Here is a 15,557-nt window from a genome sequence, read left to right as displayed (position 1 = left end):
GAATTCTTGGAACTGGGAAACATGCTGGCTTGAATGTCAATGGTGAGTGGAGTGTGTGGATGTTGGAACGGTTCGAATCGGGTGAGAAATGTGGGATATGCAGAAGTTTGTATATTGCCTATTCATTGTCAATGGGAATTCCTGGAAAATTGGGAATTTGGGGAAAAGGGGCAGATGTTTTTAACTTAATAAATAAATAAATGAAAAAAAAAACTAATAAAAACTTTGATGATTGAATGGTTCGAATCAGATTTAAAAAATGGCGCAAGGAGTTGTAGAACTTTGAAACGTCCATTCATTTGAATAGGAATTTCCTGGAAATTTAGGAATTTCGGGGAAACCGGTAATTTTTAAAAGTAAAGATAATATCACAATTGCCCTAGGTGTAATGAATGGATTGGTGTTGGAATTTTTTGAATCGGTTGAGAATTGGTATTTTGGAATTCCTGGAATCTCAGAAAAAAAACCGGAAATTTGTACAAAGAAAAATTTTAACTTTAGATGTCCGTTTAAAAGGAATGTTTTAGTGGTGGAATGGTTGGAATTGGTTGGAAAAATGTGGACAGTGAAACAAATTTAAAAACAGTCCAGGATGAGCGGAAGGTGTTGAAAGTCGAATCGGGTGAGAAATGTGGGATATGCAGAAGTTTGTATATTACCTATTCATTGTCAATGGGGAGAAATTCCTGGAAAATTGGGAATTTGGGAAAAGAGGGAGATGTTTTTAACTTCGATGATTGAATGGTTCAAATCAGGTTAAAAAAATGGCGCAAGGAGTTGTAGAACATTGAATCGTCCATTCGTTTGAATAGGAATTTCCTGGAAATTTGGGAATTTCGGGAAAACCGCAAAGATATTATCACAAGTGTAATGAATGGATTGGTGTTGGAATTTGAAAATGTGGACAGTGAAACCGAAAGAATACAAACCTGGGAATTCCTGGAATTTTGTTTTTTTACTTGGAAAATGGTAGTGTGAATGTCCAGGATGAGCTGAAGGTGTTGAAAGTCGAATCGGGTGAGAAATGTGGGATATGCAGAAGTTTGTATATTCCCTATTCATTGTCATCCATCCGTCCATTTTCTACCGCTTGTCCCTTTTTTGGGGTGGCAGGGGGTGCTGGAGCCTATCTCAGCTGCATTCGGCAATGGGGAGAAATTCCTGGAAAATTGGGAATTTGGGGAAAAGGGGCAGATGTTTTTGCCTTCGATGATTGAATGGTTCAAATCAGGTTTTAAAATATGGTGCAAGTTGTAGAACTTTGAAACGTCCATTCATTTGAATGGGAATTTCCTGGAAATTTGGACATTTCGGGAAAGCCGGTATGTAAATTTTTATTTTTTTAAAAGTATACATAATATCACAATTGTCCTAGGTGTAATGAATGGATTGGTTTTTCAAATTTTTTGAATTGGTATTTCGGAATTCCTGGAATCTCAGAAAAAAACCCGGAAATGTGTACAAAGAAAAATTTTAACTTTTGATGTCCGTTTAAGAGGAATGTTTAAGTGGTGGAATTGTTGGCAAAATGTGGACAGTGAAACCAAAAGAATACAAACAGAGCTTTGAAAACCTGGGAATTCCTGGAATTTTTTTTTTTTACTTGGAAAATGGTAGTTTGAATGTCCAGGATGAGCGGAAGGTGTTGAAAGTCGAATCGGGTGAGAAATGTGGGATATGCAGAAGTTTGTATATTCCCTATTCATTGTCATCCATCCGTCCATTTCCTACCGCTTGTCCCTTTTTTGGGGTAGCAGGGGGTGCTGGAGCCTATCTCAGCTGCATTCGGCAATGGGGAGAAATTCCTGGAAAATTGGGAATTTGGGGAAAAGGGGCAGATGTTTTTGCCTTCGATGATTGAATGGTTCAAATCAGGTTTTAAAATATGGTGCAAGTTGTAGAACTTTGAAACGTCCATTCATTTGAATGGGAATTTCCTGGAAATGTGGACATTTCGGGAAAGCCGGTATGTAAATTTTTATTTTTTTAAAAGTATACATAATATCCCAATTGTCCTAGGTGTAATGAACGGATTGTTTTTTCAAATTTTTTGAATTGGTATTTCAGAATTCCTGGAATCTCAGAAAAAAACCCGGAAATTTGTACAAAGAAAAATTTTAACTTTTGATGTCCGTTTAAGAGGAATGTTTTAGTGGTGGAATTGTTGGCAAAATGTGGACAGTGAAACCAAAAGAATACAAACAGAGCTTTGAAAACCTGGGAATTCCTGGAATTTTTTTTTTTACTTGGAAAATGGTAGTTTGAATGTCCAGGATGAGCGGAAGGTGTTGAAAGTCGAATTGGGTGAGAAATGTGGGATATGCAGAAGTTTGTATATTCCCTATTCATTGTCAATGGGGAGAAATTCCTGGAAAATTGGGAATTTGGGAAAAGAGGGAGATGTTTTTAACTTCGATGATTGAATGGTTCAAATCAGGTTAAAAAAATGGCGCAAGGAGCTGTAGAACATTGAAACGTCCATTCGTTTGAATAGGAATTTCCTGGAAATTTGGGAATTTCGGGAAAACCGTAAAGATATTATCACAAGTGTAATGAATGGATTGGTGTTGGAATTTGAAAATGTGGACAGTGAAACCGAAAGAATACAAACCTGGGAATTCCTGGAATTTATTTTTTTTTACTTGCAAAATGGTAGTTTGAGTGTCCAGGATGAGCGGAAGGTGTTGAAAGTTGAATCGGGTGAGAAATGTGGGATATGCAGAAGTTTGTATATTCCCTATTCATTGTCATCCATCTGTCCATTTTCTACCGCTTGTCCCTTTTTTGGGCTGGCGGGGGGTGCTGGAGCCTATCTCAGCTGCATTCGGCAATGGGGAGAAATTCCTGGAAAATTGGGAATTTGGGGAAAAGGGGCAGATGTTTTTGCCTTCGATGATTGAATGGTTCAAATCAGGTTTTAAAATATGGTGCAAGTTGTAGAACTTTGAAACGTCCATTCATTTGAGGGGGAATTTCCTGGAAGTTTGGACATTTCGGGAAAGCCGGTATTTAAAAATAAAAAATAAAAAAAAGTATACATAATATCACAATTGTCCTAGTTGTAATGAATGGATTGGTTTTTCAAATTTTTTGAATTGGTATTTTGAAATTCCTGGAATCTCAGGAAAAAAACGGAAATTTGTACAAAGAAAAATAGTAACTTTTGATGTCCGTTTTAAGAGGAATGTTTTAATGGTGGAATGGTTGGAATTAGTTGGAAAATGTGGACAGTGAAACCGAAGGAATAAAAACAGGGCTTTGGAAAACTGGGAATTCCTGGAATTTTTTTTTTTTAACTTGGAAAATGGTAGTTTGAATGTCCAGGATGAGCGTGAAAGTGTTCGAATACGGCGAGAAATGCGGGGATTGTGCAAGTTGGAAAAATGGCCCGTTCATTTTTAATGGGAAAAGTCCAATCTGAATGGAATCGTCACTCCAGGAATGGAAATCTGATCGGTGCCCAAAGACTCACAAAGGACTCAAACATAACCGATGACAAATAAACTACAAACAATATTTTTCTTGATTTAACTCCCAATAAAATGAGAGTGCAGTTTCACAACTTTAGTCATATTTTTTGGTCTTGAGCATTCATGATCCATGAGGAGAGACTCTGTCATCACATGTTTGCTCGTCTGCCGTGCCAGGAGAGTCACGCCGTGCCTTTGTCCAACGTCAACTTCGTAACCAGCGAGGCAACACCCGGCAAGACCATGCGCCGCTTGCACTTCCAGGACGAGTTGGCCTCCTTCGACAGCCCTGCGGAATCAGGTCCCACATACTGTACACACACTTAGACTGCCTCCTCCTGGTGGCCTTGGAGCCTGACCCAGTACTTGTGTCTGGCTCCCCCGTGAAGGAGACTGCGTGAAGGACAGTCCTTCCAGCAGCTACCGGAAGCAGCGATCCATCTCCATGCCCGCCGACGCCACAGGTTGCCCACTGTCTCACACTTATTGTTTCACAGGAACTGAACCTGTCGATTGAAGCCAGCATACACGGCAGTAAAACGGCTGATCAAACAAAACAGAAGTCATGGTCATGGACCCAAGAGCTGCAGAAGCCAGCTCTCCAATCAGCTAAAATATTACACATTATCATACTTGTAATCCAAATCTAGGATTTTTAATTCAAACATACCCAATTAGCTAAAACATTAGCATGCTAACTTTAACACACTAACACAAAAGAAACTTCCAAGACGGCGCCCTTCATCAAAATCCATATTTTTTTAGGTTTAAACATACACATTTAAGATAAAAACTAGCGTAAGACGTTAGCATGATGACATAAGACAAGTTAGCGTACTTCGAAGATAGCGCAAAGTATTAAGATGCACTATTTTACCTACAAAATTAGCTATAAAGCTTGCATTAAAACGTTAGCATGCTAATTTAAGAGACGTTGGCATACTACCAAGATGGCGTCAAGTATCAGAATTAATTATTTTTAGGTTTAAACATACAACATTAACTAAAAAGCTAGCATAAATCGTTAGCATGATGACATAAGACAAGTTAGCGTACTTCTAAGATAGCGCAAAGTATTAGGATGCACTATCTTAGAAGTAAACATTCATAATTAACTATAAAGCTAGCATAAAACGTTAGCATGCTAACATTAGCACCCTAATGTAAAAGACATTAGCATACTTCCAAGATGGCGCCAATCATCCAAAACCATATTTTTTAGGTTTAAACATATAAGTTTAACTATTAAGCTAGCATAAAACGTTAGCATGATGACATAAGACAAGTTAGCGTACTTCTAAGATAGCGCTAAGTATTAAGATGCACTATTTTAGGAGTAAACATACAAAATTAGCTGTAAGGCTAGCATAAAACATTAGCATGCTAACGTTAGCGCCCTAATATAAAAGACATTGGCATACTTCCAAGATGGCGCCAAGCATCAAAATCTATAATTTTTAGGTTTAGACATACAAAATTAACTTAAAAACTAGCATAAAACGTTAGCATGATGACATAAGACAAGTTAGCGTACTTCTAAGATAGCGCAAGGTATTAAGATGCACTATCTTAGAAGTACGCTAACTTGTCTTTTATATTAGCATGCTAATGTTAGCATGCTCACGTTTTATGCTAGCTTCATGGCTAATTATGTATGTTTACTTCTAAGATAGTGCATCCTAATACTTTGTGCTATCTTAGAAGTAAACATACATAATTAGCTATAAAGCTAGCATAAAACATTAGCATGCTAACATTAGCACCCTAATATAAAAGACATTAACATACTTCCAAGATGGCGCCAAGCATCCAAAACCATATTTTTTAGGTTTAAACATATAAGTTTGTGTGACAATCATTGGTACTTTAATCTTTAATCTTAACTATTAAGCTAGCATAAAATGTTAGCATGATGACATAAGACAAGTTAGCGTACTTCTAAGATAGCGTTAAGTATTAAGATGCACTATTTTAGGAGTAAACATACAACATTAGCTGTAAGGCTAGCATAAAACATTAGCATGCTAACGTTAGCACCCTAATATAAAAGACATTGGCATACTTCCAAGATGGCGCCAAGCATCAAAATCTATAATTTTTAGGTTTAAACATACAAAATTAACTTAAAAACTAGCATAAAACGTTAGCATGATGACATAAGACAAGTTAGCGTACTTCTAAGATAGCGCAAAGTATTAAGATGCACTATCTTAGAAGTACGCTAACTTGTCTTTTATATTAGCATGCTATTGTTAGCATGCTCACGTTTTATGCTAGCTTCATAGCTAATTATGAATGTTTACTTCTAAGATAATGCATCTTAATACTTTGCGCTATCTTAGAAGTAAACATTCATAATTAGCTATAAAGCTAGCATAAAACGTTAGCATGCTAACATTAGCACCTTAATATAAAATACATTATCATACTTCCAAGATGGCGCCAAGCATCAAAATCCATGATCTTTAGGTGTAAACATACAAAATTAACTTAAAAACTAGCATAAAACGTTAGCATGATGACATAAGACAAGTTAGCGTACTTCTAAGATAGCGCTAAGTATTAAGATGCACTATTTTAGGAGTAAACATACAAAATTAGCTATAAAGCTAGCATAAAACGTTAGCATGCTAATTTAAGAGATGTTGGCATACTTCCAAGATGTAGTATCAGAATTAATGATTTTTAGGTTTAAACATACAAAATTAAATAAAAAAGCTAGCATGAAACATTAGCATGCTAATATAAGAGACTTTGGCATAATTCCTAAAATGGTGCTTAGTATCAAACTGAGTTTTAGGTACAAGCATACAAATTTAGCTAAAACGTTAGCATGCTAATTTGAAAAAACGTTAGCATACTTCCAAGGTAGCGCCAAGCATCAAAATCCATGATCTTTAGGTGTAAACATACAAAATTAGCTATAAAGCGTTGACATGCTAATTTAAGAGACGTTAGCATACTTCCAAGATGGCGTCAAGTATCGGAATTAATGATTTTTAGATTTAAACATGAAAAAATTAACTAAAAAGCTAGCATAAATTGTTACCATGATGACATAAGACAACTTAGCGTACTTCTAATATAGCGCAAAGTATTAAGATGCAATATTTTAGAAGTGCGCTAACTTGTCTTTTATATTAGCATGCTAATGTTAGCATGCTGACATTTTATGCTAGCTTCATAGCTAATTATATATTTTTACTTCTAAGATAGCGCAAAGTATTAAGATGCACTATCTTAGAAGTAAAAATATATAATTAGCTATGAAGCTAGCATAAAACGTTACCATGCTAACATTAGCACCCTAATATAAAAGACAATAGCATACTTCCAAGATGGCGCCAAGCATCAAAATCCATGATCTTTAGGTGTAAACATGCTAATTTAAAAGACGTAAGCATACTTCCAAGATGGCGCCAAGTACCAAAAATAATGATTTTTAGGTTTAAACATACAAATTTAGCAAAAAAAAGCTAGTAATAAACGTTGCTAAGGCATGCTAACGTCCTGGCAAGTATGCTAACAGTTAATGTGCTGGAGGGTACCAGGTACCATGATTTTTAGGTGGAAACATGCAAAAGTAGCTCAACAGCTAGGTAATGTCCCATAACGCCACATGCTTGCATCCTGCAGGCAAGGACATGAGCATGGTGTGTGAGAGAGCGCGGGTCAACATGGACGAGGCGCCGCTCAGTCCCGCCACTCACAAGGTAGAAGGCATGTTTTCTAAAAACCAAACAAAAATGTCCTCTCATGCACGGTGTCCAAAACCTGCAGTCGGGCCAGAAGAAGAGCGTCACCCTGCAGCAAGCGCCCTCCGAGGTCTTTCACTACACGGACAGCGGGGGGCAGTCTGACGGCGTCCACCTCAGCAAGAGCAGCACCATCTTCCAGGCTGCTAAGAAGGACCTGCTGGGACTCATCCAGTTGCAGGTGAGAGAAAAAGGATGGTCTTTTTTTTTCCCCTCTGCAGCATGATGAGGGAAGGTTGTTTGGATTGGGTCATATAAGTGAATGCCATGCTAGACCTTGTGTTGGGCTTTAAAAAATTGCATTTCTTTATGTGGATTGGACGTTTTTATAATATGCACAAAGTTAAGTGAGCTATGTGTGACCATGTTTTTTTTTTCTACACCATGACTAGGGAAGGTTGTTTGGATTGGGTCATATAGGTCAATGCCGTGCTGGACCTGCGTTGGGCTTGAAAAAATTGCATTTCTTTATGTTGATTGGACTTTTTTTTTTATATCCACAAAGTTAAGTGAGCCATGTTTTTTGTTTTCTGCACCACGACTAGGGAAGGTTGTTTGGATTGGGTCATATAAGTGAATGCCGTGCTGGACTCCGTGTTGGGCTTTAAAAAATTGAATTTTTTTTATGTTGAGACACTTGTGATTTAGGGCTACATAAATAAACATTGATTGATTGATTGATGTTGATTGGAGGTTTTTTTTATAAAATCCACAAATTTAAGTGAGCTATGTGTGACCATGTTTTTTTTTTCTGCACCATGACTAGGGAAGGTTGTTTGGATTGGTTTATACAAGTACATGACGTGTTGGAGTATAATTAATAGTTGAGGTGTTTGCATTGGCCACCATATCGGTAACACATTTATGTTGATTGGACGTTTTTTTATAATATCCACAAAGTTAAGTGAGCCATGTTTCTTTTTTTCTGCACCATGACTAGGGAAGGTTGTTTAGATTGGGTCATACAAGTACATAATGTGCTGGTGTATAATTAGTAGTTGAGGTGCTTGCATTGGCCACCATATCGGTAAAAAATTTATGTTGAGTGGACGTTTTTTTATAATATCCACAAAGTTAAGTGAGCCATGTTTTTTTTTTCATCATCATGACTAGGGAAGGTTGTTTGGATTAGGTCATATAAGTACATGCAGTGCTGGCCCCGCGTTGGGCTTGAAAAAATTGCATTTCTTTATGTGGATTGGACGTTTTTTATAATATGCACAAAGTTAAGGGAGCTACAGTATGTGTGACCATGTTTTTTTTCTGCACAATGACTAGGGAAGGTTGTTTGGATTGGGTCATATAAGTGAATGCTGTGCTGGCCCTGCGTTGGGTTAAAAAAAATTGCATTTGTTTATGTTGATTGGCCGTTTTTTATAATATGCACAAAGTTAAGTGAGCTATGTGTGACCATGTTTTTTTTTCTGCACAATGACTGGGGAAAGTTGTTTGGATTGGGTCATACAAGTACATGACGTGTTGGAATATAATTGACAGTTGAGGTGTTAGCATTGGCCACCGTATCGGTAAAAAAATGTATGTTGATTGGACGTTTTTTTATAATATCCACAAAGTTAAGTGAGCCACAGTTTTTTTTTTCTGCACCATGACTAGGGAAGGTTGTTTGGATTGGGTCATATAAGTGCATGCCGTGCTGGACCCGCGTTGGGCTTGAAAAAATTGCATTTCTTTATGTGGATTACACATTTTTTATAATATGCACAAAGTTAAGTGAGCTATGTGTGACCATGTTTTTTTTTCTGCACAATGACTAGGGAAGGTTGTTTGGATTGGGTCATATAAGTCAATGCCGTGCTGGACCTGCGTTGGGTTTAAAAAAATTGCATTTATTTATGTTGATTGGCTGTTTTTTATAATATGCACAAAGTTAAGTGAGCTATGTGTGACCATGTTTTTTTTCTGCATAATGACTAGAGAAGGTTGTTTGGTTTGGGTCATACAAGTACATGATGTGCTGGAGTATAATTAGTAGTTGAGGTACTTGCATTGGCCACTATATCGGTAAAAAATGTGTGTTGATTGGACGTTTTTTATAATACCCACAAAGTTAAGTGAGCCATGTTTTTTTTCTGCACCATGACTAGGGAAGGTTGTTTCGATTGGGTCATACAAGTACATGATGTGCTGGTGTATAATTAGTAGTTGAGGTGCTTGCATTGGCCACCATATCGGTAAAAAATGTATGTTAATTGGACGTTTTTTTAAATATCCACAAAGTTAAGTGAGCCATGTTTTTTTTTCTGCACCATGACAAGGGAAGGTTATTTGGATTGGGTCATATAAATAAATGCCGTGCTGGACCCGCGCTGGGCTTTAAAAAATTGCATTTCTTTATGTTGATTGGATGTTTTTTTTTATAATATCCACAAAGTTAAGTGAGCTATTTGTGACCCATGTTTTTTTCTGCACCATGACTGGGAAAGGTTGTTTGGATTGGGTCATACAAGTACATGATGTGCTGGTGTATAATTAAAAGTTGAGGTTAAAGTTAAAGTACCAATGATTGTCACACACACACTAGGTGTGGTGAAATTTCAATCAATCAATCAATCAATGTTTATTTATATAGCCCTAAATCACAAGTGTCTCAAAGGGCTGTACAAGCCACAACGACATCCTCGGTACAGAGCCCACATACGGGCAAGGAAAACTCACCCCAGTGGGACGTCAATGTGAATGACTATGAGAAACCTTGGAGAGGACCGCATATGTGGGTAACCCCCCCCCCCCTCTAGGGGAGACCGAAAGCAATGGATGTCGAGTGGGTCTGACATAATATTGTGAAAGTCCAACACATCAGCGAATGTCCAGTCCATAGTGGGGCCAGCAGGAACCATCCCGAGTGGAGACGGGTCAGCAGCGTAGAGATGTCCCCATCTGATGGACAGGCTAGCGGTCCACCCCGGGTTGGGAGCAGAGTAGAAAAGAAAAGAAAAGAAACGGCAGATCAACTGGTCTAAAAAGGGAGTCTATTTAAAGGCTAGAGTATACAAATGAGTTTTAAGATGAGACTTAAATGCTTCTACTGAGGTAGCATCTCTAACTTTTACCGGGAGGGCATTCCATAGTATTGGAGCCCGAATAGAAAACGCTCTATAGCCCGCAGACTTTTTTTGGGCTCTGGGAATCACTAATAAGCCGGAGTTCTTTGAACGCAGATTTCTTGCCGGCACATATGGTACAATACAATCGTCAAGATAGGCAGGAGCTTGACCGTGTAGTATTTTATACGTAAGTAGTAAAACCTGAAAGTCGCATCTTAAGTGCACAGGAAGCCAGTGCAGGTGAGCCAGTATAGGTATATATACATGTATATAAAGGTATACACAGTATAGGCGTAATATGATCAAACTTTCTTGTTTTTGTCAAAAGTCTAGCAGCCGCATTTTGTACCATCTGTAATCTTTTAATGCTAGACATAGGACAATAAAACAGAAAATAAAACGTTACAGTAATCGAGACGAGACGTAACGAACGCATGGATAATGATCTCAGCATCGCTTGTGGACAAAATGGAACAAATTTTAGCGATATTACGGAGATGAAAGAAGGCCGTTTTAGTAACACTCTTAATGTGTGACTCAAACGAGAGAGTTGGGTGGAAGATAATACCCAGATTCTTTACCGAGTCGCCTTGTGTAATTGTTTGGTTGTCAAATGTTAAGGTGGTATTATTAAATAGATGTCGGTGTTGAGCAGGACCGATAATCAGCATTTCCGTTTTCTTAGCGTTGAGTTGCAAAAAGTTAGCGGACATCCATTGTTTAATTTCATTAAGACACGCCTCCAGCTGACTACAATCCGGCGTGTTGGTCAGCTTTAGGGGCATGTAGAGTTGGGTGTCATCAGCATAACAGTGAAAGCTAACACCGTATTTGCGTATGATGTCACCCAGCGGCAGCATGTAAATACTAAAGAGTGCAGGGCCAAGAACCGAACCCTGGGGAACTCCGCACGTTACCTTAACATAGTCCGAGGTCACATTGTTATGGGAGACACACTGCATCCTGTCAGTAAGATAAGAGTTAAACCAAGACAAGGCTAAGTCTGTCATCCCAATACGCGTTTTGATACGCTCTAATAAAATATTATGATCAACAGTATCGAAAGCGGCGCTAAGATCAAGAAGCAGCAACATAGATGACGCATCAGAATCCATCGTTAGCAATAGATCATTAGTCATTTTTGCGAGGGCTGTCTCCGTAGAGTGATTTGCCCTGAAACCGGATTGAAAAGGTTCACAGAGATTGTTAGACGCTAAGTGTTCATTTAGCTGCTGTACGACAATTTTTTCGAGGATTTTCGAGATAAACGGAAGGTGGGACACCGGCCGGTAGTTTACCATGAGGTCAGGATCGAGGTTAGGTCTTTTGAGTAGAGGATGAATAACCGCTTTTTTGAATGCTAGGGGAACAGTGCCAGAGGAAAGTGATAAGTTTATAATATTTAACACTGATGGACCTAATAATACAAAAAGCTCCTTGATAAGTTTCCCAGGAATTGGGTCAAGGAAACATGTTGTTTGTTTTGTCCCATTTACACATTTTGACAATTCCTCCAATGTTATTTCATCAAAGAGAGAGAAACTATTTTGGAGGGCGGTATCCGTCGTATATACAGTCGTATCTGTGTTAATAGAACCCAGTTGTAGCTGAGATGTATTGTCTTTAATCTCTTTTCTAATGACTTCAATTTTCTTATTAAAGAAATTCATAAAGTCATCTGCTGAGTGGGTGGAGCTACTGGGAGGAGTCCCTTGTTGGGTTAGCGATGCTACTGTACTGAACAGAAATTTAGGATCATTTTTGTTGAGGTGGATGAGATTTGAGTAATATTTAGCTTTAGCTGAGGTAAGCATGCGTTTATAAGTTATTAAACTATCACTCCATGCTTGATGGAAAACCTCAAGTTTAGTCGCACGCCATTTGCGTTCCAGCTTTCTACATGATCATTTCTGGGCTTTAGTTTCTTCTGTAAACCATGGGGTACGCCTTTTAGGGGCCCTTTTTAGCTTTAGCGGTGCTACACTATCAATGGTGTCGCGCAGGGCGTCGTTAAAGTTGTTAGTGAGGTTATCAATAGAGCCCACATAATTTGGGAATGGTGCCATTACCGAAGGCAGTAGGTCAGTAAGAGTCGTCGTTGTGGCAGCATTAATGTTGCGGCTGCTATAGTAGTTATTATTATTATTATTAGTTTGTTGACAATGAGTCAGAACTTCAAATTTTATAAGGTAATGATCGGACATTCACCCCCTGGGAGGTGAGGGGAGCAGTGAGCAGCAGCGGTGGTCGCGCCCGGGAATCATTTTTGGTGACTTAACCCCCAATTCCAACATTTTGATGCTGAGTGCCAAGCAGGGAGGTAATGGGTCCCATTTTTATAGTCTTTGGTATGACTCCGCCGGGGTTTGAACTCACAACATACCGATCTCAGGGCGGACACTTTAACCACTAGGCCACTGAGTAGGTTGGCCACCATATCGGTGAAAAATGGCTGCTATCAGACCCCTGGCTATTTGTATTTGATATGAATACACCACTCACACCATGGTTTATTGAACTTGTGGCCAAATTGAATACGCCGGTCAAGTGGGCTGTAGTTTGTACACGCTCTGATTTAGTGCGTCTCAATGAGTTTCCTGGCTGTCTGTCAAATGGTCCTGCCTGTCAAACCCCATCAGGCTACAAACATGAGGTGAAATAAGAGTACATGCTTTGCAGGATCCCAACCTGCTGGAGGGAAGAGTGACCCTGCATCAAGTCAAAGCCGGCTCTGTGGTGGCTCGTCAGGGAGACCAGGTCAGGCGCTCATTTCACCCCGACGCAAGTCTCTCGCCCTAACCAGCGCCTCGTCCCCCCACGCTTCTCAGGAGGTCAGCATTCAGTTCGTCATTTCGGGCCTCCTCCACGTCTACCAGCGCATGATCGACCGCGAGGAGGACACGCGTCTCTTTGTGACGCACCCCGGGGAGCTGGTCGGGCAGCTGGCCGTCCTGACGGGGGAGCCGCTCATATTTACCGTCCGAGCCCAGCGGGACTGCAGCTTCCTCTCCATTTCCAAAACACACTTCTACGAGTAAGTCATCAAATGCTTCCATTCAAGTTTGTACCTTTACTTTTTCCAAGGTGCGTATATAAGCCGCACCAGACTATAAGTCGCAGATATACACGTTGTGAAATGAGTTATTTACACATAAACATTCTGTAAATATTTATTTACATACCTTAATTGTTTCCAAACGGTGTCCGTAACAGGGCAGTAAAACGGCTGATCAAACAAAACAGAAGTCATGGTTATGGACCCACAGAAGCCAGCTCTCCAATCAGCTAATATATTAAACATTATCATACTTCTAAGATGGCGCCAAGTATCAAAATCTGTGATCTTTAGGTATAAACATACACAATTGGCTAAAACATTAGCATGCTAATATTGCTAAGCTATGCTAAGCCGTTAGCATACTTCCAAGATGACGCCAAACATGCTAACGTTTAATGCTAGGTATTTTGTCAATTTTGTATGTTTAAACCTATAAAATATGGATTTTATAGGTTTAAACATACAAAATTGACAAAAAACCTAGCATTAAACGTTAGAATGATGATATAAGACAAGTTAGCGTACTTCTAAGATAGTGCATCTTAATACTTTGCGCTATTTTAGGAGTAAACAAACAATATTAGCTATAGAGCTAGCATAAAATGTTAGCATATATAAATAAACATTGATTGATTGATTGATTGATGCTAACTTAAGAGATGTTAGCATACTTCCAAGATCCCTGCACTCAAAGGGTGTCTGCAACAGGGCAGTAAAACGGCTGATCAAACAAAACAGAAGTCATGGTCATGGACCCACTAGCTGCAGAAGCCAGCTCTCCAATCAGCTAATATATTAGACATTATCATACTTTTAAAATGGCGCAAAGTATCAAAATCTGTGATTTTTAGGTATAAACATACACAATTGGCTAAAATGTTAGCATGCTAATATAAAAAGGCGTTAGCATACTTCCAAGATGGCGCCAAGCATCAAAATCCATATTTTATAGGGTTAAACATACAAAATTAACTAAAAAAACTAGCATTAAACGTTAGCATGGTGACATAAGACAAGTTAGCGTACTTCTAAGTTAGCACATCTTAATACTTTGCGCTATTTTAGGAGTAAACAAACAAAGTTAGTTATAAAGCTAGCATACTTCTAAGATGGCGCCAAGTATCAAAATATGTGATTTTTAGGTATAAACATGCGCAATTAGCTAAAACTCTAGCATAAAATGTTAGCATGCTAATATAAAAGGCTTTAGCATACTTCCAAGATGGCGCCAAGCATCAAAATCCATATTTTATTGGTTTAAACATACAAAATTAACCAAAAGGCTTAGCATTAAACGTTATCCAGATGACATAAGACAAGTTAGCGTACTTCTAAGTTAGTGCATCTTAATACTTTGCGCTATTTTAGGAGTAAACAAACACAATTAGCTATAGAGCTTGCATAAAATGTTGATATGCTAACTTAAGAGATGTTAGCATTCTTCCAAGATGCCTGCACTCAAACAGTGTCTGTAACACGGCAGTAAAACGGCTGATCAAACAAAACAGAAGTCATGGTCATGGACCCACTAGCTGCGCAAGGTAGCTCTCCAATCAGCTAATGTATTAGACATTATCATACTTCTTAGATAGCGTCAAGTATCGAAATTAATGAATTTTAGGCTTAAACACACAAATTTAACTAATAAGCTAGCATGAAATGTTAGCATGCTAATATATTAGACATTATCACACTTCTAAGATGGCGCCAAGTATCAGAATCTGTGATTTTTAGGTATAAACATACACAATTAGCTAAAACGCTAGCATAAAATGTTAGCCTGCTAATATAAAAGACGTTAGCATACTTCCAAGATGGCGCCAAGCATCAAAAACCATATTTTTTTTAGGTTTGAACATTCAAAATTAACTAAAAAAACTAGCATAAAACGTTAGCATGACGACATAAGACAAGTTAGCGTACTTTTAAGATAGTGCAAAGTATTAAGATGCACTATTTTAGGAGTAAACATACAAAGTTAGCTATAAAGCTAGCATAAAACATTAGCATGCTAATTTAACACAGACACTCGTAAATGTGTTAGCATATTAGCTAATGCTAACAATGCTAGCTTGATGACAGTACGATAGCACGTACAAATATGCACGAAAACAGACACGGGACGTTTTAGTAAGTAAGTTTTACAATACAACTAAAACAATTTTTACGAACCGTGTTTGGAGTGGTGAATGACGAAACGCTATGGTCT

The 15,557-nt window shown here is 38.4% G+C and overlaps 1 protein-coding gene across 3 annotated transcripts in view; it reads left to right on the top strand.

Moving 5' to 3' along the window:
• Window positions 1–15,557, top strand: part of pnpla7b (patatin-like phospholipase domain containing 7b) — a 130,692-nt gene that overhangs the window by 33,069 nt on the left and 82,066 nt on the right. For all 3 annotated transcript variants that reach the window (XM_062057060.1, XM_062057057.1, XM_062057059.1), the window contains exons 12-17: window positions 3,648–3,771; window positions 3,860–3,934; window positions 7,107–7,183; window positions 7,251–7,406; window positions 12,970–13,047; window positions 13,119–13,324. In XM_062057060.1, coding sequence (XP_061913044.1) covers window positions 3,648–3,771; window positions 3,860–3,934; window positions 7,107–7,183; window positions 7,251–7,406; window positions 12,970–13,047; window positions 13,119–13,324 — 716 coding nt within the window. The remainder of the gene's footprint in view (window positions 1–3,647; window positions 3,772–3,859; window positions 3,935–7,106; window positions 7,184–7,250; window positions 7,407–12,969; window positions 13,048–13,118; window positions 13,325–15,557) is intronic.

This window comes from Entelurus aequoreus, linkage group LG08 (genome assembly GCF_033978785.1).
Source record: "Entelurus aequoreus isolate RoL-2023_Sb linkage group LG08, RoL_Eaeq_v1.1, whole genome shotgun sequence".
Classification (NCBI taxonomy): domain Eukaryota; kingdom Metazoa; phylum Chordata; class Actinopteri; order Syngnathiformes; family Syngnathidae; genus Entelurus; species Entelurus aequoreus.
The sequence above is the reverse complement of the archived record's forward strand: the minus strand, read 5'-3'. Positions and strand labels throughout refer to the sequence as shown.